Source organism: Mesoplodon mirus, assembly GCF_964341445.2.
Source record: "Mesoplodon mirus genome assembly, chromosome: 16".
Lineage (NCBI taxonomy): Eukaryota > Metazoa > Chordata > Mammalia > Artiodactyla > Ziphiidae > Mesoplodon > Mesoplodon mirus.
Genome location: NC_138992.1, coordinates 75,239,172 through 75,266,226, shown reverse-complemented (window position 1 = coordinate 75,266,226; position 27,055 = coordinate 75,239,172). Strand labels below are relative to the sequence as shown.

The window sequence follows — 27,055 nt, the reverse complement described above, 5'->3', positions numbered from 1 at the left end:
TTTTATTTTTTGGTTTTTTTGGCCGCAAGGCATGTGGGATCTTAGCTCCCCGACCAGGGATCGAACCCGTACCCCCTGCTTTGGAAGGAGAAGTCTTAACCACTGGACCGCCCGGGAAGTCCCATGCTCAGTCTAATTTTCTAACAAGAGCAAGCAGGAGGCTTTCTCCTCTCAGCCCACAATGAGTGTCGAGTCCCCCCTCTGGCAGGAGCTGAGCTCCTAAGACCTGGGCCCTCACTCCGGAAGCTTCTAGGAGGGCATGGCCTGGTGGTGAGGGCAGCCGTGGGGATCAGCTCAGGGTGGCTGGGAAGCTTCCCAGGACCGGGGAGCGACGTGGAAACCAAGACCTGACAGAGAAGTACAGGTAGCCAGGCCATTCTAGACAGTTCGCCTAGACAGCCTCCTAGAACACAGACAAGCTAGTTCTCGCTTCTTCTTCCTTTAAATCCCAGGCGAATGCCAAGTGCCTTGAATTCTTGAGTGCAGTAGTGAGGCGGAGCCAGGGAGCCAGTGGGAGCAGGTCATAAAGGGCCTCCTAAGTTTAAACTTGGAACTTGCAAGCTCTGCGCTTGATCCTGAGCCCACCGACACCAGCACGAGGTCTGGAGCCGAGTGCTGGGTCTGGGGGTGGTGCGGAGAGGCCCTGGACTGCCGGCCCGAGGCCAGTCAGGAGGCTGGTGAACAAATGCCGTCGAGGTGGTGGCTGACCTCCACGAGGGTCACGGCAGAGAGGCGGGGGGAGGTGGCCGGATTCGAGCCGCGTCAAAGAGGCGGCGTCAGCAGGGCTTTGTGCCCATTACAAAGCCAGAGGGAGGAAGAGCGTGAGCAGGACCCTGACTTGCGGGGGATAAACGGTCCCAGCCTTCCCAGGAGGAGGTGGATAGATGCATCTGGAAAGACAGATCACTGAAGCCCGTGCTCGGTGACTTGGATAAGCACACTTTCAGTTTTATATTAAACGAGAGCACATGCGTTGCGTATCTATCCTGCCCCCCTGGTGCAGAGACGGTCCAGCCGAGGTTCCTCACGTGGCAGAGAAGGCGTGTGAGTCCCTGTCCTGTTCTCAGCTGTCTGGCTCCCGCGGGCTGCTCTGGTCTGGGATGCACTTCGTCCAGGACGAGCAGACATCAGAGTGCAAGGAGCCAGCATCTCCTGGGACGTCGTGGACTCCCCACACTTTGAATTCATTCTCATTAAGCCCTGACCAGCTACCATCTTCACCCCTACTTTATGGAGCAGGTTGTTTGGGGGTAAACCCGCACCCCGCGGCATGTGGGATCTTAGTTCCCCGACCAAGGCTCGAACCCACGCCCCCTGCACTGGGAGCTCGGAGTCTTAACCACTGGACCACCGGGTAGGTCCCTAGGGAGCAATTCTTCAGGGCACAGTTCACTTTGCCTGAGGTCCCACAGCCAAACAGCAACAGAGCCGGGAGTTAAGCCCAAGCCCGTGGCATTGACCCTTTCACGGTGCTTCGGGTCACTTCTGCCTGACCCCAGCCTGGAGCTCCAGGTTTTCTTCCTAGTGTTCTTAGGCAATTCGCCAGCGGTAAGTCAATGTGCGCTACCTTTCTTCCTTGCGGCCAGAGTCCCCTCATTTTAAAGTAGAGCGGCGTTGTGGTTTTCTAAAGCAGTGCGACCCCCACCGGCATCACCGAGAGAACTCATGAGGAATACAAACTGTCAGCCGCCCCCAGATCCACTGGGTCAGAAGCTCTGGGGGGCCCCCCCGCACTCTTTTTTAACGAGCCTTCCAGGGGCTTCTGACGCCTCTGAAGTTTGGGACCACTGTTGTGTTCAGTTCCTCTTTCAACAGCTTAGGTTTGGGGATGACCTTGTTGGGTCTGGGATTTTTAAAGAACCAAACAAGGTATGGGAGTTGGGGTGTATGTCCAAAGAGGCCCTTGTCTGACACAGCCCCATGTGTCCCCGCCGGCAGGTCAGCCTGGACTCCCGCGTGAGGGAGACCATCAACAGAAGCATGGCCGAGCCGTCCCCGCACATCTTCGATGACGCCCAGCTGCAGATCTACACCTTGATGCACAGGGACTCGTACCCGCGGTTCATGAACTCTGCTCTTTACAAAGACCTGCTTCACTCCTTATCTGAGAAAGCAGTGGAAGCCTAGGATGTTCGAAGTATTTATTATTAATAAAACAAAGAACTCGTGGACTCCGTGTAGGACAGGGAATTTAGAGGCAGTAGTGTCTTCTGCTGGGTCACACTCGGGTTATTTTAATAACAGACTCTTCCTTCTGCAGAAGGCTGTATATTCACCAAGTAAATCGCGGCCACCTTTTGTGATACTTTTGGGAAAAATGGGGTATGGCTGTGTAGAAAGGTAGTATATTTACACTTACAACGAGAGTAGCGCTTTCTCAGTGACAAACGATACACAAGAAGACACCACACTGCCTGCAGCGTGTACATCCACGGGAACAGGACCCAAATTCCCATTTTATAAAGATGTGACTGCTACCTGTAAAATTGGTATTCTACTTTATCTTAGGATACATGTATGTAGATGCATATTATGTGCGTGTGTATCTTACATGGTTAATGCAAAGCCCTGGGCTCTGAAGTGGATCAGCCTCAAATGTTTGATAAGAGAAGTACTGCTTAGAAAATGCTTTTGTTGAAAAGTTACCTTTATTACCAGAATCTGCCAACCTGAAGAATGAATTTTCACGTAGGTGGTGTTCATCACAAAACGTTCAAATAAGCATATCTCCATTTTTACTATTGAAAGAAATATGGGCATTTTCACTCTAAAAAAATAAAGCACAAGAGTTTTATCTCGATCTTTTTTTCACATGTCACTATTTGGGAAATATAAGATTAAGTAAGTGGGGATACACGCAAGATTCTCTTCTAGCTCCCAGACTAGGATTTTTTTAGATCCCACTATTTTTATCACAGGTGAATAGGATAACTTCATAGCTCACAGGTAAAAATACGGGTTTGTAGGCCTAAACCCTCCTGAAGAAACCCATCACTAGGATGAATGGGAAAGAAAGGCACCCAGAATCCGGAATAGTTTGAGTAGTGGGTTGGAACGTGATTTACACGAGGCCCTGCTGGGACGGCCCTCCTCTTGGTCCCCTCCCTCCCTGGCCCTTCAGCCTGATGATGCCGTCATTATGCTCTTCAACCCTAAGCCATCATCCTCGTTCTCAGCAAAGCACCTCACCTCCCCCTTTACTGTGAAGATCGTGCCGCTAAGCCTGCACCTTCTCACGTGACCTGTAAATCCGCGTGGACCGAGGTCTGTGCCCACCTTCGCAGCCCAGAGTCCCAGAGAAGGTGCTCTTTCCTCCTTTTCAAGGCATCCATGCCTCGTGTACTTGTTTTTTTTTTAATTTTATTGAAGTAGAGTTGATTTACAATGTTGGGTTAATTTCTGCTGTACAGCAAAACGTATATAGATTCCTTTTCCTATTCTTTTCCGTTACCGTTTATCCCAGGATACTGAACAGAGTTCCCTGTGCCGTGCACCAAGACCTTGCTGTTTATCCATCCTCTATCAGAGTTTTGCATCTTAATTCTGACTCCATGTTCTAGGGCCCCATTTTTTCCTTAGGCAACGAGGACGTCACTGGGATCAAGGCATCAACGCTGCCCTCCAGCTGTTTACATCCAAGTAAGGATGACAGACGTGTGGGGCAGTGGCGACAGCAGTGGGGAGAACCGATCCAGAGAAGAGCTGAGCTCCGGAAGCCCTGGAGGCTACGGGAAGCTTTGGGGGCGGAGGTGACACCAGAGCTACAACCTACAGAACGAGAAGAGTGGGGGGGCGGGGGCGGAGGTGTAGGGAAGGCGTTGATACTTGGAGCAAACCCCCAACGGTCCAGTTCCGGCCTGTCAAGTAGGAGGTGAGTGGAGATGCAAAACATGCGGAAGAGGAGCTGGAGCCGGGGGCCTAGGCTTTAGGCTGGAGTATTGACGGGGGATCTGTCAACACAGGGATGGGCTGGAGGGTTACAGCCTGAGCAGGGCTGCGCGCGCATCCCTGCCAGGTGGACAGAGAAGCCAGCGCTCCCGAAGGACAGTTAGAGGAGCTCATCATCCCCATACCAGTGCAGGGAGAGCCGGGGGGATGGTGCCTCTGGGGACGCAGCAGCCCCCGGAGTGGGTGCTGCCTGGACTCGGCTCTTCGATTCCATCCCCCTTGACTTCTTTCCACACTGGAAGCTTCTGTGGACTCCCCTTCAATGCAACTCCAAGGTTTAAAAAAATTTTATGTAAAATTTGACAGGCTGATCTTGTTGGGATGGATGGCTCTCCATTTGGAAAAAATGTATATATAAACAAATATAAATTCCAAATGGTTTAAAGGTCTAGAAGAATATTATAAGAATATTGGAAGAAAATGTAGGCAACATTTTTGTAACTTCAGATGGAAAGCATCTAAGCAAAACGTAAAATCTAGAAACCATAAAAGAAACACAGATTGGATTATGTAAAAATTTAAATTCCGTACAACATAAAACATAAAAGAATGAAAACACAAATATTACGCTATAAAACACACTCAAGATTACTATGCAGAATGTATTAGGAGTGTCTACAAATTAGACAACTCTATAGACAGAAAAGGAAAAACACAATATAAACCATTAATGGAAAAAATCAACTGCCTAGAGAACAAGAAAATATGAACACAACATACACAAAATGATAATCACGTGAACTCAGAACAACGAGATGACAGTGGTTACCGTTTCCCCCTAGGTTCGCGAAAGTCACAAGGATAGCTCATATCCAGCATTAGCAAGGTGTCAGGAAATGGGCATTCCTACGCTGTTGGCAGGTGGGTGAACTAGTCTGACTTTTTGGAAAGCAATCTGGCAATATTCTGCATGCACATGTCAACTAGCTGAATCCACCCGACAAAACATCAAAATCTACCCACAGGGGAATAGGTTTTCAAGGGAATGGTATATACCCGCAGATTGCTTGCCCTACGGTGAAGGTGACTGGCATACACCTCCATGCACTGGCAGGGAGTGTTCTAAGCTAAAACAGCAAACTGTAGGGTATGTATAATGTGTGTCCATTTATAACGTTAATAATGGCCATTCCCCAAGAGTCTTCTCATCAATGGAACTGGATACTGTTCCAAAGTCTTACTGCTGTAAATTACTGTTTAGTCCTTACAACCCTCTACGGTAGGATGCTCGTCTTTACAGATGAGCAGAGAGAGGGGTGAAGTACTTGGCCAGCCTCACAGCTGGTACATGGCAGCTGGGTTTGAACCTGAGCAGACCAGAAGCCCACGCTCTTAACCGCTATGCAGGGCCCATTTCCAAGGAAAAGAGGACTAGATAGCCCAGTGTGAGCATGTACACACACGCCGACGTAACAGAGAAAACTACAGAGCCAGGGAGATCATTTTCTCTAGTTCACAACTTTGACATAGAAGATGAAGGTAATCCAGCCAGTCTCCTGGGCTGGTATTTGAGTAGCTGTCCAGCAGGCTTCTCTGTTTTTCGAACTCACAAAGGCTCAGGTGGCCAGTTTTTCTCATTGAACATGACAAAATATTTTTTAAAAATCATTCTTCAAATATAAAGATGATACTGTCTTACACAAGTCAGTCAGGTTTTTTTTTTTTTCCTGTTAGTTACCAAATTTGGAGCTAAACCATTAAGCTTCTTTCCTGACATGTGTAATCAAAAAATTTCAATTTTGAATCATCTAAAGTATAGCAGTCATCAAACAGGGTTTTTCCTGAGTAATGCCAACTTAATCTCATAGGGGATGAAATTGTGGCCTTGACATTATAATCCATCTACTTGAATTAACTGTCCCAGTGGAACATTCTGGAAAGGCGAATAAATAATCAAAATATTAACTATAAGAAAACTATCAGTTAAAACTTGATTAGCCTCAGAATGGGAAGTCTGAATAAAAAAATAATTATCTACTTAAAAAACACAAATAGTTTTTAAAATTAACAGTATGGTGACTATAGATAACATACTGTCTCGCTTTGTTGTGCAACAGAAACTAACATAGTATTGTGAAGCAATTATACTCCAATAAAGATCTATTTAAAAAAATACTGTACTGTATATTTGAAAGCTGCTAAGGGAGCAGATCTTAAAAGTTCTCATCACAAGAAAAAAAATTGTAAACTAGACTTCCCTGGTGGCACAGTGGTTAAGATTCCATGCTCCCAATGCAGGGGCCCTGGGTTCCATCCCTGCTCAGGGAACTAGATCCCACACGTGTGCTGCAACTAAGGAGCCCATGAGCTGAAACTAAGGAGCCCACCTGCTGCAACTGACCCAGCACAACAAAATTAATTAATTTAAAAAATCGTAAACTAGATGTGGTGATGGACATATTGTGACAATCACCTTGCAATATACACATAGGTCAAATCAGTATGTTGTATACCTAAAATAGTGTTATATGTCAATTACAGCTGACCCTTGAACTACATGGGGGGTTAGGGAAGCCAACCCTCCATCCACCAGGTTAAAAATCTGCCCAGAATTTTAGTTGGCCCTCATATCCTAGGTTCTGCATCTGTGGATTTAACCAACCATGGGTCCTATGGCACCACAGTACGTATCAAAAAATCCACAAATAAGTGGACCCAGGCAGTTCAAACCTGTGTTGTTCAAGTATCCAGGAAGTTCAAACGTGTGTTGTTCAAGGGTCAACTGTGTACCTCAATTTTTCGTTTTTAATGGGGAGAGGATTAATGAGCATTTGATCTTATGGATATGTTTTTAAATATGAATTTAAAAAGAGGATGAAGACTGCAATTATTAAGGGGGCAGGGATGGACCCATCAGTGAAACAATCCTGAGATAAATCAGCCTGATACTAACCTGTGATTTTAATGCTCCTTCTGGATCAAAAATGCTTCTGCAGTCAACTGGAAATCTTAGTAGTGTTCCCATAGGTTTTGATGTTCTGTTATCAGTACTTTCATTTAGAATCATACATTTACTTAAATATTCATCCAAAACAATTTAGGATGAATCCATCTTTTTTCTGTTGCTTGTTATAGAAACCTAAAACTAATTTAAATACAAAGGAAACTGACTGGCTTTCATTAGCAGGAAGTCCAGGGTAGTTCCAACACCCATGTGGCTGGACCCAGACCTTCTCCCCATCTCAGCCTCCCCCAGGCTCATCACACACAGAGGGTCTCTGCACACTGTTGGTAAAATGGTACAGGGAGCCCCAGGGGCAGCTCCTGCTGGCTCAGCTCGTCCAGGAGAAACAGTGCTTCTCCCATCTTTCATAAAGTAACCCCAGGGAAGGAGCATGGGGTGGGGTGGGACACTGAATGACAGACCCACCAGGGTCACATGGAGGTGAGGTGTCCCCTAAATGAATCAGAAAAGATGTGTGGGAACTAGTGCCAAAAAACCGAAAGATACAGTTATGCCCCTCCCTTGCCAGTATTCTCACAATTTTGCCTTTTTATTATCAGCTACACTTTCCAATGGCATTATTACAAAAATAACTTGGATACACACTGTAAACCACATATAAGAGTGAAAAAGCCTTTTTATGTCAAAGCAGCTCAGCCTTCCAATTATGAAAACACTTGGGCTAATTTAACCGGACTGTAGGGCACATCACACATGAAATGTTGTTCCTCTCTGCAGTCAGGGCCATTAAAGAAAAAATTATCATAATTAGCTGTCTTTTTATAGCACTGGGGAGAGGAAGCAGAACAAGTCATTGGAAGCAGTCACCTGTGCTTTCATTTTCCATCCCCCACCCGGATGAACAAGTACCAGAGTACACAGGTCCGATCCGAACATTTTTTAACTAATAATAAAACTGTCGCATCACTTTGCAGAACTTCAGTACCAAAAGAAACCTCCCGAGACTCGAGCTTGTTACTTCTTCCTCTGGAGCTGGAGTCTAAAACATCACCAACACTATTTACCTACCCTCCTCCCGCAGGTCCTCAGTCGTGGAACAGTCTTCAGGTCCCAGCTCCCACACGGTCAAGAAATGTAACACAAACAGAACCAAGAAAAACTACTTCACACGCACCTCCTATGTGACACCCATTCTTCTAGGGGCTAAATACAGCAGTGAACAAGTTTCCCATAAAAACGTATGGACTCTGGGGCTTCCCTGGTGGCGCAGTGGTTGAGAGTCCGCCTACCGACCTACCGATGCAGGGGACACGGGTTCGTGCCCCGGTCCGGGAGGATCCCACATGCTGCGGAGCGGCTGGGCCCGTGAGCCATGGCCACTGAGCCTGTGCGTCCGGAGCCTGTTGCTCCGCAACAGGAGAGGCCACAACAGTGAGAGGCCCGCCTACCGCAAAAAAAAACAAAAAACAAAACTGGACTTTAAAATCACCTTAATAGTTGGGAAAGTAGAACTTTTTAAACAAAAAGTAAAGCAAGCATCAATATCTAAATAAAAATGACAAAAGGTGATACATGATTAATAACAAGAAACTTTATTGAATTAACAAATTTAAAAATGGATCACTTAATTTAAAAGTGAGACTATTTTAATTTTATTCTTATTAAATTCATTCTTTCAAAAATGCACGTTATTTTTCAAATGATAAAAGGTTACTCTGTGACCTGACAAAGTGGAGGTGGGATGGTACCAGTGGGCCAATTCCTCTATGTGGGGTCTGAACATGGACTTTTAGATGTTGTTTTCTCTATTACATCAAACTGACCTGCAGTGAGCAGTGGAGAAGAGGGAGCGAAGGGGAGTGCAAAGCAGGTACTCAGACCTCTCTCTAGAGGTTTGAGAGCGCAGACGGAGCACAACGAAACGTGGACTTTGTAACAGTGGCCTTAAGATGTGCTAGACCAAGTGTGAAAACCATTTTTTCTTATTCCTAACAAAACAGATGGCACACACTTAACTGTAAGGTCCTTCCTGCAAATGAGCTGCGTTACAGCCCACATATTAGTCTGTTCCACAACCTCATTTTTGTGTGACAGAAAGAGTCAGGACAGAAATGTGCTCCATTAGTCTCCATACGGAAAGGCCACAGCGTTAATGATTTATATAAACCTTAAAGTCCTTGGTCAGCACAGATTTCCAGATCAAAGCTAAGTCATGAACTGTTTATAAGAACAACACTATCCTAAAATGCTAACATTTTCTTCCCAGTATGTCTTCCTACAAAACGAGAAAACAGTCAAAAGTTTTCATTCTTTGCCTGAGCTGGGATTTAGGAAAAGCCTACTAAACTACAACAGTGTTCTGTAAAAGTAAAATACACTACAAAGTCAAACAGGTAAATAAACAACAAACCAAACTGATTTCAACAAAGTCAAGTCATGTTTCCAAAAGTAAAATCTATTACAAACAAGTAATAAACATGTACAAGAAATTACAAGAAATGAGGATCACAGTTAGTTACAAATGCAAAATAATAACTAATTATTCCAGACTTGTGAACATAATAATTAAAATCAATTTCATATGCTAGTTGAAATATTATGTACAATTTAGATAAGCTGGTCAAGTATTATCTGAATACACACCATGTTTGATAAACTTATAATTACATTACCTCTTCTCCTCTTTTAATATTTGAAGGTACATGCCAATATAGGAAAAAATGTAATTTCCATTTGTGTGTTAACTGAGAAGAATAACATTTTTACTGTGTATGTTTCAGATTGTAAAAAAGTTAAGGTACATTTTCCTTTAAGAAGGAAAAACAAGGTAAAAATAAACTGCCAAAAGTTTAATATCAAGTTACTTATAAAAATGGGAAAAAAAAAGTTTTGAAACAGATACCATACATTATCATGTGGTCTCCTTACTGCTCTGAAACTACAGAAGGCATTTAAGGAAGGGATCCTATGTCAAAAACAGAGACTAACCCAAGGGATATATGTTACTTTAAAAATCTGATTTGCAGGAAAACTAGTTGGTTAGCCTAGTCTTAAAGCTAATTACAAAATCCATTTTCTTAATGGTCCAGGTGTTTTGCCAATTCTTCCAACTCAACAGAACTGTCAAAAAAGAAGAAATATTTTGTGAGACCTTTAAATACAGACAATGGGGTGTAGCCCTTCCCACATTTAACACAGCATACACCTTAAACTGCTAAAGAAAGAGGCATTTCTAAAAAAGATGCTGTGTTTTCCAGACATGAATAGTCACCTATATTAAGTGTTTGGTTCTTCCAACTTAGAATTACTAGGAATACATAAATAAAGAAACAGTATAAAATATCTTCTTAAGTACCTCTCTCCTTAATTTCAGGTTAAAAAAATTAATTCCAAATTTGAACTTCCAGAGTAAGCCACCGTAGGCATCAGCTTTCTACATTAAATTGAATTTTCTTAAATCCAACAGAACTATGCCAGCACTTAAGCAGCCAACTGCCTGTATTCAATACAAACTGCAATATACCCAGTCATCATCATCATCATCATCTTCATCATCACGAGGCATCATGTAAACAAATCCAAGAGCCCTCTGGAAAAGCCAGATTTGCCCAACAGGACTGAAAAAAAATGAACATCCCTCTCTTAGACCAATTAAAAAACCTGCCAACTCAGGAAGGGAGACACTGTTTCAAGCCATGAAGACACTCTCAATACCATTAATCTCCCGGCCCAGAACGAATCTTTGTAATAAAATGTGTACTGTCCTCAAGCCCAGAAAGAGTGCCGAGAGCCAAAGTCTCACACTATACTCATGAAGGATATTCTCCCATTGTCTGCCTTTTAATTCACTTCTGATTTTCAGAAAATGCTTTAACCTATATGAATAATTCAAAATAAGCATTAGACTAAAAAGTCTAATGTAAGTATAACTTAAAAAAGAAAAGAATCTTGTACAAATTTCACAAAAGCTAATAAAAATAGCCAGCATTTTTGGAGCACCAACAATGACCAGGCACTTTAAATATATTATTTCTACCACTCACCACACCCTGTAACGTGGGTCATGAGAACATCTCAGTTCGGTAACGCTAAGTGGCAAAGCAGTTCAAAGCCTGTTTGGCTCCAGGGAATGTCTTCCTACCGTGTGAGCCCCCCCAGTCCCACACTCCTAGTATCCCCACCTCTGTCTCAGGTATGATGTGTAATTCTTCTCCCAATTTTAACTTATATTTCTGTGGCTCACAAAAATCACTCAACAATGAATCATTCCAATAACATAACTTGCCTGTGTGGGGCTAATTCAAGAGAACACAGGCCGTACAAAGGAAGGCTTAGTGGAAAGCCTACGAAACCACAGCGGTGCTCATCTGGATTTCCTAAGATAAACACTAAAACCATCGGGCTGGATTTCAACAAGGTAGAGTAGTTTTTCCAGAACCAAAATCTATAAAGACAAGCCATAAGCTTGTGCAGGTTTTCCGGAAGAACAAGAGTGGAAGCCACTGAATGGATATAGTATATACAGGACTGTGACACCGTAACGCACATTTAAGATTCAATCCTGTCATTTCTGCAACAAGACGACAAGACGGTTGGCAAATTAAGTCAACCTCTTTATTTCTAGTAGGACGGCAAACAGTACGTTCCACGACAGACGCCAGCCACGGCCTTCCCCAGCACTGGGCAGCGTGAGCACGTGCATACACCGGGGCATCCAGGCAGCCCCTGAAGCAGACCAGAAGAGACCAGCCCATGGAGAACCACCCCATGTAAACAGGTGAGACGGGAACCCCAGGAGGCTTGTACCTTCCACCGGTTTCCACACTCGTTGCAGACAACAAACGTTGTCATCGGTTCATCAGCACTCCGCGTTTGGACCTGCAGCAAAGTCGGGTGAAAAATACTACTTTTTACAATACTACAAAAAGTCCAACCTAATTAAGAATGGTACCACAGTAAAATGTATAAGAGCTCGAAACAAGCTCAGATAAGCGAATTAATGTCAAACAAACACACATTTCCAAACTTCATTTTTCTAAGTCCTTGTCTTTTCATCTTTTATCTGTTCATCTAAAGTCACACATTATACTACTGATAAATGTCTAATAAATATGAAAAATTTTCATCATAACTAAGAAGCACAGAAATGTTAATTAAAAGACATATCAATTTTCTCTTACAAATTAGCAAGGATGTAAAAAGTACAAATATTTCATTATGACAAATATAAACTGCCACAACCTTTCTAAGTGGGGCAGCAACAAGAGCCTTCAATACCCATCTTCTGTGACCTGGGAGCCTGATATCCGAGCTATCGTAAGATGGTACTTAGAAACACAAATAAAGATCTGTGTGCAGCTCAACATCACCAATCACTGGGGAAATACAAATTAAAACCACAAGAAAATATCACCTCACACCTGTTAGAATGGCTATTATCAAAAAGACAAGAAAAAGCAAGTGTTGTCAGGGGTGTGGAGAAAAGGGAACCCTTGTGCACTGCTGGTGAGAATGTAAGTTGGTGTGGCCGCTGTGGAAAATGGTGTGGAGGTTCCTCAAAAAATTAAAAACAGAGCTACCATACGATCCAGCAATTCTACATCTTGGTACACAGCTGAAGGAAATGAAATCAGTATATCAAAGAGATTATCTGCACACATGTTCTCTGCAGAATTATTCACAATAGCCAAGACATGGAAACAACCTAAATGTCCTTCAACAGATAAATGGATAAAGAAAAAATGGCATATATTCATGACAGAATATTATTCAGCCATAAAAAAGAAGGAAATCCTGCCATTTGAAACAACATGGATGAACCTGGAAGGCATTATGCTAAATGAAATATGCCAAACAGAGAGACAAATACTGTATGACATCACTTATATGTGGCATCTTAAAAAAAAAAAAAAGCTGAGTTCACAGAAACAGAATAGATGGAAGGACATGAGAAGATATAGATCAAAGGGTATAAACTTTCAGTTATAAGAAGAATAAGTTCTGAGGATCTAACATACAGCATGGGGACCATTGTTAGCGTAGATCTTAAGCATTCTCACCAAAAAAAAAAAAAAAAAAAAAGAAAGAAAATGTGAGGTGATGAATGTGTTAATTAGTTAATTATCTTGATCTTGGTAAGCATTCCATGACGTATGTGTATATCAAAGCATCATATTGTACACTTTAAATATATACAATTATATTTGTCAATTATTTTTCAATAAAGTTGGGAGGGGAGATCTGTGTATAAGGATGTTTGAAGAGTACAATTTTATAATAACACAAACACTGGAAACAACCTGAGCATCCAACAGGGAAATAATGAGATAAGTCCACCCATCTGATGGAATATTATACAGCTATTAATATGTTTATAAAGGTTTAAAAAAACAAAGGAAAATGCTTACACAAAGTGAGGAAAAGTATATAAAACAGTGTACAGTATTTAGCTGCAACTAGGTTTTTTAAAAATCCACAAAATACTACAAGCACCAAAATACAGATCATTGCCCTCTCTGGATGGCAGACTAATGAGTGATTTTAAATTTCTTGTTCATACTTTTCTGTAGTTTCAGAATTTTCTATAAGTAGGTATACTTACAGAATAACAAATAAACTAAACATTATTTTTATAAAGTGCTTAATTTTCTGTCAGTCAAAAAATTCAATCCCCTAAGTCTCTCTAGTAACCGGAAACAATTAGTTGTTCCTTAAAGGGAAAATTTTGGATTTAGCGGATTACAGACGTAGCACAAACAGCCTATTTAGCAAATGAAATTTATGACAGTGAGAAAAAAATTTTCACATATGCACATACAATCCGAACAACTATAACACAGCTCTTTTCAGCGGTTCAAGAAAAAGGAAGGTCAGTCACGCCATATATGATGTGATAAATGAAGATAAAAGCCATCAACATGTTGCCAAAAAGGAATAAGTATCTGGAAACCAGTTAAGCTAAAAGTACCCAGGCTCCGAGTGAGGGAGAGCAAAGAACTTTCCCTAAATTACATGATCCTGCCAAATAAAAAGAATTGTAGCCTGTTTATATACTAACCAATAATCCACCGCTTATCAGCTCTTAGAGAAAAAACATGGCCATTTTATTAAATTCTATAATATTTAATCAATTTCAGTTTGTACAGCTTTCACAGTAACAATTTCTATGGAAGTGTAACTATTTCAAATTATTTTCAATTAACTGGAATCTGTTAGTATTAAGAATGCATTGTTATACTTAAGAGATATCTCCTCTCAAAAAATATCAAAATACTGGTAACTATCTTTACTACTTGTTTTGAAATAGGAGTTGCAAGCATTCTTAGTATGAAAATAAGAATCTATAAACAAGCACAAACCTGTGTGTAAGTGCAGTTCTTCTTCTTGCATTTGCCACATGTGAACAAGTCCGTCTGGGTCCCACCTGTCTTGGCCATCTGATGCTCTCTGATGGCTTCTTTGGTCAAGTTTTTCCGCATCTCTTTGAGCTCATCGCTGGCCATCTCCTGTTCAGAAGGTGGCAATACCACTCAGTTACAGGCATCTTCTATACATATGTGGAATGCTTTTTACACTCCCTTAGTTTAATACTAACAAGATCAAAATCAACTTTTAAAGTTTTAAAAGTGAAAAATTAATATTTTTCCTCAAAGAACTCATAAGAATTTGCTTACTCTTAAAATTTTTTCAAATACTTGTAAGTTTGCATGTGAAAACTGGATTTACTTACTGTTCAAAGGCTTATAAACAATGTAAGCCTGTAGCAATGAGCACCTCTAGTATCCAGACTATGGTCTCTACTATTGCACCCCCACCCCCCACTACCGAAAAAGGAACCAGAGGCCTCTGGAGGAATGTCTGGTTCCAGTTGCTGAGTCAAGAAAAGCACAAGACAAGTCAGAGTCATCTTGTGCCAGAAAGCACGGAAACTACCTGACTACTGTGAGTCACACGGACAGAGGAGCTACATGCAGGAGCTCCCACTGGCCAGAGAGGATGACTTCTGCAGCCAACAATATGAATTACTGAAAAGACCAATCCCCACTGGATAAATAAGAAGCCACAAGTCTGTGAGGACACTTAGAAAAGGAGAGCACAAACGCTTGCAAGAATGGCAGCAAAAGCCCCCACTGGCAGTTAGTGGGGTGCCAACTCCTCCTTCTGATAACTGTTAACCAAAAGAAAAGAATTACACATTCACCCTGCCTTTCCTGTTCTAACCAACAGTGTAACCAAGAGCCTTCAACTCAGGGAAAGTGCTTATCAAAGAAATCTAGCTAATAAATGTGCAAGGAGTGACACAATTTTAGAAATCTCTATTTTGCAACTCCTAATGAAATCACCAATTCAGTGGATGAACACACAGATGAAAGGCTGATGGACAACTTTACAACGGAGGGATCAGACTGGCAGCACACAAACCCCCGATCAACTTCCGCACCCGAAGAGTAGATCAACAAGACATGTGTCTCCTGATGTGATGCCATATGAAATAAGAAGGACCACCGATGGAGTACTTACGCAGGAAAAGTTAAACTTGCATGTAACCAAGCCTACAGAACTAGCTTCCAGTTCATAGAAAGTGAAGGGGACAGAAAAGTTAAATAACATCATGAGGAAGAAACAGGCAATTCATACTGTGAGATATACAAGAGATAAACTGGTCTCTTCAACAGGTCAATGTTATGAAAAAAAGGGGGCAGGAGCAGGAGAAGAAAGTGCTTTGGATTTAAATATGTACACACAAAATCTTAAGAGACCAAACTTAAGGTAACATCTAGACTTTGGATCCTGATACAAAATAAATGTACAATCGAACATAATATGAACTTGATATTAGATATACCAAGGAATTATCATTAGATTTGTTAAATGTCATGATGACAATGTAGTTACATAAGAAAAGTATCATATTTTTAAAGATATCTCTCAAGGATAGAAAGGTAAAAGGATATAAAGTCTGGAATTAGCTTGAAAATAATTCAGGGGAGGGCTTCCCTGATGGCACAGTGGTTGAGAATCCACCTGCCAATGCAGGGGACACGGGTTCGAGCCCTGGTCCAGGAAGATCCCACATGCCACGGAGCAACTAAGCCCATGCACCACAACTACTGCGCCTGTACTCTAGAGCCCATAAGCCACAACTACTGAAGCCCGCGTGCCTAGAGCCCGTGCTCTGCAGCAAGAGAAGCCACAGCAATGAGAAGCCCGCGCACCGCAATGAAGAGTAGCCCCTGCTCTCCCCAACTAGAGAAAGCCGGTGCAGAAACGAAGACCCAACATAGCCAAAAATAAATAAATTTATTAAAAATAAATAAATGAATCCTGGATGTCATTTCTAAAAAAATAATAGTGATAATAATAATTCAGGGGAAAAGAAAGAAAACAAAAAAAGGGATTGATGAAGAAGGTGACTAGTTATTTAAAATACTTGAACCTTGGGTGATGGATACATAGGATTTCATTATACTTTGTTCTCTACTTTATGAAAGTTTTAAATTATTTTAATGAGGTTTTAAAAAATGAATTTAAAAAATATAACAATTTTTATTAGCTATATAGAAAGACAAATTCACTGTCTTGGATGCTTAGTCAGATAGTGAGACTGCAGACACACTGTGGCTATTATCTGTGAACAGCTACATCTATAAGTAGCAGACAATGAATTCCATTTTCTCCACCATGTTCTAAATAAATATAAGGAATAGACAATAAGATATAACCAACTTTATAGTATTTAACCATGAAAAGAGCTTAGTGGTTACAAAGTCTGTTTGCAATTAGAGATTCGACTCTTTGATTCTACGTGGATCTCTAATAAGTAAAAAACACTTTTGTTTTTAGACAATAATTTATTAATGCAATCACCCAAAGATCACGGCACAGTTGTGAAAGGGACAAAGTACTGATGCCAACAGATTCAATCACCTTAAGTATTTGTCTGGTATACTGTATATATAAGTATATTAGAATAGCTAATAACAATTTATTAATATGCAGTATTTATACAGTACTTTATGATTTAAATAGACTTTACACTTGATATCATGGAATACCGTCATAGAAACATACAAATATACTCACCTCTGCCGTCATTCTAGCAAATAAGTCAGGAGGAATATTCCCACACAGCACATTTTTCCTTAAATTTGGATTCTTAGCATCCTTAAGATTTGATATCCTACTTCGTACTCTATTTTTGTATTTCATGTCCGTATTCCTTATTTCTTGATAGATAGGTACTAGGCCGTTAAGGAAAAAAAGGTTAAGTTATAAAGGTAAGATAACTTTTTCCTATTCTGCCACAATAAGAATTCCTGAAATTTCTAAGCAGTGTTTCCACTTTAGATTAAGTTAACAACAAGGCACTGTTTCTGCCTGATTTCTTGATCTGTAACTGGCAAAAAATAGTGATCATACTTTTATGCTATGAATGAGCAATACTTTCTCAATGTTTAATGCCAAGCAAGAAACAAAGTAAAAGGGTTTCAAAATGTAACTCAGATATGCAATCTGAGTGAGAAAACTTGAGAATAAGAGCTTGAACTTACACATGCTTTCCCTTGCCCAAATCTGCATTCTACCAAGGATCCTAAAAGCCTCAAAAAGACTATACAGGGACTTCCCCGGTGGTGCAGTGGTTAAGAATCTGCCTGCCAAGTCAGGGGACACGGGTTCGATCCCTGGCCCGGGAAGATCCCACATGCCGCGGAGCAACTAAGCCCATGCACCACAACTACTGAGCCTGCGCTCTGGAGCCCGCGAGCCACAACTACTGAGCCCACGTGCCACAACTACTGAAGCCCACGTGCCTAGAGCCTATGCTCCGCAACAAGAGAAGCCACCGCAATGAGAAGCCCGCGCACCGCAACGAAGAGTAGCCCCCGCTCGCCGCAACTAGAGAAAGCCTACGCACAGCAATGAAGACCCAACGTAGTCAAAAATAAATAAATAAAGGCTTCCCTGGCGGCACAGTGGTTAAGAATCCGCCTGCCAAGTCAGGGGACACAGGTTCGATCCCTGGCCCGGCAAGATCCCACGTGTTGCAGAGCCAACTAAGCCCATGTGCCACAACTACTGAAGCCCGTGTGTCTAGAGCCCGTGCTCCGAACCAAGAGAAGCCACCGCAATGAGAAGTCTGTGCACCGCAACAAAGACCCAACACAGCCAAAAATAAAAACAAATAAATAAATTTATTTTAAAAATCAAATCAAACAAAAAAAAAGGCTACACAGCTCCGTGGAGGGCCTTCTGAGAGAAAACCTTTCACAGTAGCCCTGAGGGATCATTTCCTCCTTGGCTCAGCAAGAAGCTAGTTTAGCAGGTGGCTTTCTCAAGAGAACAGGCAACAGCAGGGGCCCAGCTCCAGAGCAGCTCCCTTTCTAACAAGGGCATTTCCTCAACCAGGACAGTACTGCAGTCATACTGTCACCTAGATGTTCCCTGTTCTCCGGACCCACGTGCAAGACCCCTCCCTCTCCCAGAGCCCTTCCCAAGGTCCCCAGCATGAACACACTCCTGTCCAGGATAATGAGTTCAGGGGATTGTATACGCTTTGCTGAGTACCCCCAAAGGTGAAACCCTACTTCCCATTTACTAGCATGTGTGTTTTCCATTCCCTTCTGCACAACTTCAATTGAGATGCTACGTTCTCAATTTGCAAGGCAGAAAAATAAAAATACAATCAGTACTATGTGTTTTACTTTTGAAAACAAGAAGGAAAACAAGAATAAAATGACATGGATGGCCCTCCCCTTTCCCATCAAAACAATCAAGAAAGAAACTGAAGCATAAAACTTTGAATTCTTTACAGGAAGAAAAAATAATCTAGCGGATTTCTTAAAACAATTATGAATATACACGCAAAGGATATCTTCCTCGATTTGAGATCCTAATTCTTCCTCATCAGCTCCAATAGCGATGTAGTCATCTAAACACAGGCACAGAGAATTGTCATGAAAAAGTGATTATAACACATTAAAAGAAAATTTCAACAGGGTCAATTAAACTGTATTCCTATTTCTTCAACCCCACTTGCCCTGTACAAAGAATCCTTTCAGTTTAGTTTCATTAGAATCTTGTCTCTCTACTACCCACTATGCTCCTCCTCTGGATTCACCTAATGTCCAGAGGGCTCCTGCATGGATGACTCCTTATCCCTCAGGAGTGGGGAAGTAATGCATCTAGCAGGCAATTTCTCACTTCACAACTCCATAAATTCTGGTTGCTCCAGTAGAGAGCAGAGAAAGTTATAAAGAACTGTCTTGTCTCCTGTGACTCAGGCTTCAATGCCAAGAAACCATTCATTTCATCTGCCAGTCACATATACGGACATAATCAGAAGACTCCTATGCAAATATTCAAAGGGATAGAAGGAAATAAAAAGAAACTAGGAAGAAAAAGAAAAAATATATAAAGAGACAGTAAAGGAATCAGAGTAGAAAGGGCAGAATAAGGAGAAAACTAGGTCATACTAACTGTGGTTCAGTACAACAGAAAAGAGAAAGGATGAATTTGTATAGGAGGATAAATATGTCTATACATGAAACTTTTAAAAGCAACATTTTATATAAGAATGAGTACCTCCAAATTAAATTAAAGTTCCCAGATATAACTCAACATCTCTTTTCCACTTAAAAAAAAGTCGGAAATGAAATTATGAATATAAAACTTACTATATGTCATACTAACATTTAACAATGGGACCCAAATACAGTATTGTTAACTCCCAATCTTGAGGGTAGAGTACTTAGTTTGCAGATTAAACGTGAGGAGAAAAAAGACTACGAAGAAAAGCTTAAATTACTACAAATCAGGGGAAACATCCACATATTAGAAGGAACCTATTTCTCAGAAATACACAGTAATAAGCAGAGGTCCAGTTGGCACCCTCCTCTCTGCCATCAGTAACCCCCATCACAGCAAAGCCCTCCCTGAGCTGGGCAGTGGCGAGCAGCTATCATCAGGCTCCCACCGGGAGGACAGAAACAAGGAGGTGGACAGGGCGGCAGTGGCAGCCGTCAAAGGACTGACCACCGAAACTCACGAGACGTACGTGAAACTCACCTCCCGTTCGGAGAGCTGCAGCGAGCATCTCCCTGCACTTTAACCGCACAGAATCAGAAGTGCTTGGCGCTCGAGGAAAAGATGAAACGTAAGTGTCTCGGGCATTTGTCTCGTCCTTCCTGCTGCTTGCGTTGCCGCTGGAGCTACTGCAGTACACGCACACGCACACACACACCAGGAAGAAGTCAGGAAAACTCTCTTAAAGTGAACATTGTTACTATCACTCTCTAACAACAAAAATTGGGGGCGTAAATAAAGGAAACTGTATTTCAGTGGCTCTTACATGAAAAAAAATTGCCTGCATATAGATGAAAAAGAAGTTAAAGTTTTAGTAAAGATGACACAAATCTCATGCCTTTTATTTTTTTAACCTTGATCATCCTTTTAAAAATTAAACAATATATTTTTTCATACAGAAAATACACATTACAGCTCAATACAACAACTGCAAAGCAAGGATCTTGGCTGAGAGGGGTAAGGGGATGGAACGAGAGACTGACCACTCTCGACCAAAAACGGTGGGGAAAATGCTTGAAAAACCCTGTTGCAATTAGACAACCAGGGAGGTTTACACATACAACACCCCCTTCAGGATAAAAACCACGTGTAGTGAGAAGCAGTTGTGAAAACACAACCATGTCTCTTAATTTCTCCCCAGAAACATCAATTCAATCAGGACAGTTGAGCAATTTTTCCAGTCAACCTAATCATTTCCACTACTTCTGATTAACTTCTTACATTAGATTCTTAGCAAAATACCTTGCTGACTGGTTTCAGCTAACTTTATCCCAGTGCAGATTTCTGCCACAAACCTTTCCAGACGAAGCCAGCCCTCCACCCCGCGGATATAAGCGGCCGCGCTCGCAGACAGCCCACGCGGGCAGGGCGGCCGCTCTGCAGGCCTTCTGAGTCCTGCTACCCGTCTCCCAGAGTGCCGTCTACACACAGGTCAGTGTCTCCCGCCGCCAGCCCGAGCTTCTCACGGGCAAAGGTGAGCATTCACTCAGTTCACTCCTCTCTGTGCCCCGGGGCACAGCACCCAGCCTTCAGCGCACACCGTTGAACACGCCCTGTTTAAAAACGCCACTCTCGGCTCCTTCAAGGACGAGCTCACTCTGTGCCCGTGGCCCAATGCCTCGCTCACCCCTGGGAGCTGCCAGGAGGATGATGGGCCTTCTCTGCCCTCACGTCACCACCTCTGGAGCCACTTCTGACGCCACTTCTGACATCCTAAGCAGCTAACTGCACCACTTTCTCCTTAAATCCTTACACCAAGGCTAAAACCCTTCTCACCTGCAACTCACTGAAATCTAACCTTCTATCTTCCTTTAGATGATACCTCAGACTCATTTCTCCAATATTTTACAATTTTTCTTCACCGTTTGAATGAGAGAGAGAGAGAGAGAGAGAGAGAGAGAGAGAGTGTGTGTGTGTGTGTGTGTGTATGGAGATACCAATCAGTTACCTCGTCAGACTTTGTACAAAATAATCCTATGCTTTTGTAGAAAGGCTCTACCCCTAAACTTCAATTACTTAAAACTGATGAAAATATACTAAGAACTTACTCCTCCTTCAATGTCTATTTAAAATATTTGTCTATGCCTGTATATATTATATTCAAGGCATTAAATCATTCACTACTTTGGATGTAACACAACTGAAAGCATGTGTTAAAAAATCCATAAATTATGGCCTGTACTTTTCAAAAATATCAAGGTCATGAAAGACAATGACAGACTGAAGAATTACTCTAGATTAAAGGAGCCAGATACGATAACCAAATGCAATGTGACCCGAGATGATATTTTGGAAAATTCTTTTTCCTTTGCAACAAAAGATATTATTGGGACACATGCTAAAATATGAATAAGGTCTGCAGATTAGGAAAAAGTATCAGATTAATGTTCAGATATTTTTCTCTGTATTGTGGCTATCTGTGAGAAAATGTCCTTGTTCTTAGAAAAGACACATTGATGTATTTAGCATCTAGGGGTACACATGGGCATGACGTCTGTCAATTATCCTTGTCTGGTTCACACTAACCCTCGCGTGTGTACTCACTTGTGCACACACATGCGTATCCATGTATAAACATCACTGGGGCAATCTGGGAGCACTCCGCACTAGTCAGACAATTGTCTAAAGGCCCAAATTACCTCAAAATAGTTAGAAAAAACTGAATACAGTTTATTAACAACTGGTGTTTAACCCTATCTTTAGCTTACCTTTTTTATCATCAAGTTAGTTAGTACTTATACATAAAAAAAACAGCGTAGGGGATATTAATCACTGCTGATTAATAAAAACTGAGGAGTACGTTACCAATCTGGGGAAAATACGGAGAAGTAAATGAAGTTAAAGTAGGTGGCCTAAAATGTGCGTGTGTGAGAATCACCTGAAGGGCTTGTTAAAACACGTGGCTGGCACCACCACCAGAAACCCCGGTTCTGTAATTCCAGGGTAGAGCCCAAGAATCTGCTTTTCACAAAGCTGCCAGGTTTGCTCCTGGGGACCACGCCTTGAGAACTACTGCTCTAAGTCAAAGTCAAGCCCCCCAAGAACAGAGGGTATGTATTTAATCTACTGAATACTAGGCACATCCCTGATCACATCAACATGGGGACACGGCACAGTTCACTGCAAGTCACAGGAAAGAATAAATGCAAAGCCCTCTTAAGTGGCAAAGGAATAACTTGAACTCTTCATTACTGAACACGTTTTAAGTTCTTTCAACAAACAGCTAAATTGGGAAGGAAAACAGAACCATGAAGAGGAGAAACGGATTCAGGGACAAAAATATCTAAAACAGAAATGTGGCAAATAAAGGAAGTAACCACGTGAATCCTAGTCACCTAGTCAGTCCCCCCACTACCAGCTCTCCCAGTGCCACCCCAGGGCCCATCCAACTACACTCGCCAACTGCAATGTAAATCATTTCTCTTTTACGTAGTATCTTCTAACTCTCTTTTAAATTTCCAAGAAATCTTATAAGAAACCTTAGATATTTGGCTATATACATTTATACTGATTCCGTGTGACTGGAAAAAAGAAAAGAGGAGTACAGACATGGGATCATAAGACCACGGAGGAAGTGATGGTCAAATAAAACTATGACTTCCAACATAAATGAGTTTCCATAAAGTGAAATACCTTTCCTCTCTTGCTTCAGGGCTATTCTGTGATGTAACTGCAGTATCTTTTTTCTTTTCTTCAGAATCTTTATCTGTTGATGGTCCATCTGAAAATTTATGAAATTCCTAAGTTGTTAGCACTTGTTTAAACGAAACAAGACAAAACAAAACATGGGACTGCTATATGTTATCAAGCTATTTATGCAAGCAAAAAAAACCCCACTAAAATCCTAAGTTTTTAACAAGTAAATGAAGTTTACACAAGCTATTCTATTAGCATATGTACATGGCTGCTCAGTCGGCATTCCCAAATAAACTCCTTCATTTGGTGAGAACCATAAATTCATACGCCTGTGGTAACATAAAAGGTAGAAAATTATTCAGAACAAGGGAAGGAAAGAATATGGAAAAACATTAGCACTGTCATTTAAAAAGTGAAAGTGCAAAGCATATACAGCAATATCGTTTTGATAATTTTTCATGAAGTCAAAAAATTTGAGGTGGTACTCAAAATACAAATAAATATTTCAGGGATAGTAAACAAAGAACATTTTCATAGAATATACTTCAGGATTATTAGTTAGGCCTACCCAGCACCTCCTCTACCTTAAATAATCTGTAAACTAATACAGATTATTAATACTAATAAAGCACAAGCTTTAAGACTTAAGGAAGTGAGCAATTAGACATGGGGAAATAAAGTACATAAAATAGGTTGGGTCAAGGCAATAGCTCAGCACTGAAAAGAAACATTCATGTTTAAATCAAGCAAAACAGCCTGGACGCTAGGTTCAGAAAACGTTTGGATGTACTGTGTAACCCACTGTGATCCACCACGGTTTGATCCCTACACGAGCTGCATAAATAAGAACTACATACATAATTCCATTCTCCACACCCCTCTGTATAGAATACAGAAGAACAAACATTCAACCGTGTAGCAGGACCACCTAGGCAACTCTAGGCATGTCCTCGTGCTCAAGCTCCCATCCCAAACCATTCCATCCAAATCTCTGGTGGTGAGGCGTGAGTGTCACCAGACGACCTAATACACCAACCTGGATGACACTGACTGACTAAGAATGGTCCCAGTCACAATTCTAGAACTTCACTTATAAATGTCAGGGTGACCAAACCTGAAACACAATTCAAGTCCCTATGACACACGTCAGTTCTCACACACCAATTTTACTGCTCCCTTTATTCTGTAATTCCCCTGGAAGGCCTAAAGATGCTACAGTATTGTGAGGTAGAAAACAAAGATCAATAATGACCTTACAGAATATAGCAAGGACTAAGACGTACTCCCAAAGTAACGGGCAGAAAGCTTCGGAAAGGTGATAGAACCAGGTGATACTGTCTAACAAGGGTCCAGCGGCGGCGGGGGAGCAGTAGTGCAGTGTGTACTGGGGCAGTCCTCCGAGAAGGCAGGGCAGTAGAGGTATGGCCAGCCTCAGAAACATGCCTACTCCGTGAACAGAGTGCCGTGGGTAATACAGCGGAACCCCGGGAGGTGCTCCAGCTCTGCGCTCAGACTGTCTGCAGATCACATCCCACCCTGGCTACTCACCACCGAGGCAGCTGCGCACGAGGTCCCTAACCTCTCAGTGCCTCGGCCTCATCATAAAGTGCGGGTTACAATAGCACGGGGCGCACTGGATCGTCCGGAGAACTAAACGCACTAATACAGGTCAATGCTTGGCATATCTTACGTGTTCAAAACTGTGCTACCTAGAAGCAGTAGCAGATCTTCCAGAAATCTAGCTAACAATCTAAAGAAAAAGAGTTAAGGAGAGAGATGTTCATGACCCAGTAGATTATTCTGAAGCCAATAAAAATAAGCTACGATGATGGAAAAATACAAAAAAATTTCTCTAAAAAGACAGTATAAGTAAGTATACAGAGCATAAGTAAAATTATAGTTGAAGCAAAATTCATGCACCAGGAGGAAAAAGAGGAGAAAATACAAGATATTAACTGACAGTTGTATGTAGAGAGAGATTTAATAAGGATGATTTTTTCCTCCTCCAACTCTCCAAATTTTATTTAATGAACATGTAAATCTTTTAGGATAAATAAAAACATTTTTAAAGAAGAACTTGTACTGATAATACCTCCAGTAAGTATACAAGAGTAAAACTTCTTTAAGATTAAATGAACATAACTGCAATGTCCACCCTTTTCTCCCACAAAATGTAAACCATTCTTTCCAGAAATAAAAATGTACATATATGGTCCTTAATCAACTTTCTGTTGCTAATTTTAATTACTTTAGAATGTGGAATGAATTTAAAATTTAAATGAAATATAGAGTTTCAGTCTGTCTTTAAAGATCAGCCTTTTTTAAAAAGCTTTTTATTCGGAAAGAACTCGACAGTCGCACAGATGTTATAAGAACATTACAAACAGCTTTACTCAGACCCCTCCCCACCCCGACTGTTAACATTTTGGTACACTTCCTTCCTCACTCATTCATCCCCCAGCCCCCGGCACGCACGTACACACGCATGTGCAGACACATACACACTCACACGCACCACTGTGTGCACAAAGACACATCTCTTTTGAACCATCGGAAAATGAGTAGCAGATACTATGCTCCCTTATCCCTAAATACTTCACTATGAATTCCCTAAGAATAAAGAAATTCATGTATATAACCACAGTAAGTAGGTCCTGCAATGATACAAGATTGTTTACCTACCCACTGACCTTATAAAATTCTGCCAATTATCCCAATAATGATCTTTATAGCAATGTTTCTTTCTGGTTAGGGATCCAATACAGGATCATATATTACATAAGTTTTCTTAAAATTAGACTTTCTAAATTTTATAGGCTTTACAATTTTTGGTTCCTAGTTTCCAAGCTCTTGTAAGTAATAAGTCTTTTATTATTACTATTGCTGTCTATGAAATTTTAAAACCTTCACTTTTTCTATTTTCTCTTCCATATAAGGCTGATAACTGCTAGGGAAATGGCTCATTCCAGGGCTGGGTTAGATAAGTCCAACATATTTTGTGATGCCAGAATGTCAGAAAGAGATTAAAAAAAAAAAACCAAAAAACTGAAGGGAGCTTGTCAAAGGGACACAGGAGCCAGTTTGAAGGGGTGCCCACTGGTCAAAGCTGGGACAATGTAAATACCAAAATAAATATGAACAGTAATGGATTATAATCCATTATATAGAATAAGAATCCACGTGCCCACACTAATAATAGAAAAAGAACTGGGAGGTAAAAGGAGGGTTCTTTCTTATAGAATGATGATGTATAAATACTGAAGAAGTAGAAAAGCTAGAATATCATAACTTTGCAACTTTCACTGTAAAGGGTGGTTTCGGCAACAATCAGTGGGTACTAACAGGGCGGGGGGGTGTCCGATGGGGAGCAAGACAGTTTCAGGGTCTTAAAGTGACCACCACAGAACCCCTACTAGACACAAGAGGAAAAATCATAAACGATGCAGTGCACACCTCGGCTGGGTCTCAACCTTAACACCACCCTGCCTCTGCACGTGATACCTGGGAAAGACACAACACACGTATGCAGTACCTCAACTGTGGATGCGCAACCAGATCTAGTCATGAGAAAATGCCAGATAAACCCCAAATAAGGACATGTTATTAAAAACAAAGCAGGGAATTCGCTGGCGGTCCACTGGTTAGGACTCTGTGATTTCACTGCCATGGGCTCAGGTTCAATCCCTGGTCAGGGAACTAAGATCCCACAAGCTGCACTGTGCGGTCCAAAGAAACAAAAACCCACACACAACAACAAAGGGGGGAGGGGGGAGGGGTGTGCATTCTTCAAAAGTCAATGTACTAAAAGAACTATTCCACACTGGCAGACTAGATTACATGGCCCTGGACTGGGTCCTGCTCTGGAGAGAAAAGCTGGAAGGATCATTACTGGGACAACTGGCAAAACTGCAACATGCACTGCAGAGTAAGGTACTGCACCAATGTTAAATTTCCTGAATTTCCTGTATTATGATTACATAAGAA

The 27,055-nt window shown here is 41.6% G+C and overlaps 2 protein-coding genes across 6 annotated transcripts in view; one reads left to right on the top strand and one right to left on the bottom strand.

Annotated features, from left to right (window-relative positions):
• Window positions 1-2,798, top strand: part of RGS20 (regulator of G protein signaling 20) — a 74,038-nt gene extending 71,240 nt beyond the window's left edge. For all 4 annotated transcript variants that reach the window (XM_082601779.1, XM_082601776.1, XM_082601778.1 and 1 more), the window contains one exon: window positions 1,939-2,798. In XM_082601779.1, coding sequence (XP_082457905.1) covers window positions 1,939-2,127 — 189 coding nt within the window. In that variant the 3' untranslated portion in view covers window positions 2,128-2,798. The remainder of the gene's footprint in view (window positions 1-1,938) is intronic.
• Window positions 2,799-8,422: 5,624 nt separating this feature from the next.
• Window positions 8,423-27,055, bottom strand: part of LOC309792037 (transcription elongation factor A protein 1) — a 58,976-nt gene continuing 40,343 nt past the window's right edge. For both annotated transcript variants that reach the window (XM_082601264.1, XM_082601262.1), the window contains 7 exons: window positions 23,069-23,156; window positions 19,919-20,064; window positions 18,726-18,782; window positions 16,937-17,091; window positions 14,212-14,358; window positions 11,660-11,731; window positions 8,423-9,973 (listed from right to left, as the gene is read on the bottom strand). In XM_082601264.1, the coding sequence (XP_082457390.1) occupies window positions 9,965-9,973; window positions 11,660-11,731; window positions 14,212-14,358; window positions 16,937-17,091; window positions 18,726-18,782; window positions 19,919-20,064; window positions 23,069-23,156 (674 nt within the window). In that variant the 3' untranslated portion in view covers window positions 8,423-9,964. The remainder of the gene's footprint in view (window positions 9,974-11,659; window positions 11,732-14,211; window positions 14,359-16,936; window positions 17,092-18,725; window positions 18,783-19,918; window positions 20,065-23,068; window positions 23,157-27,055) is intronic.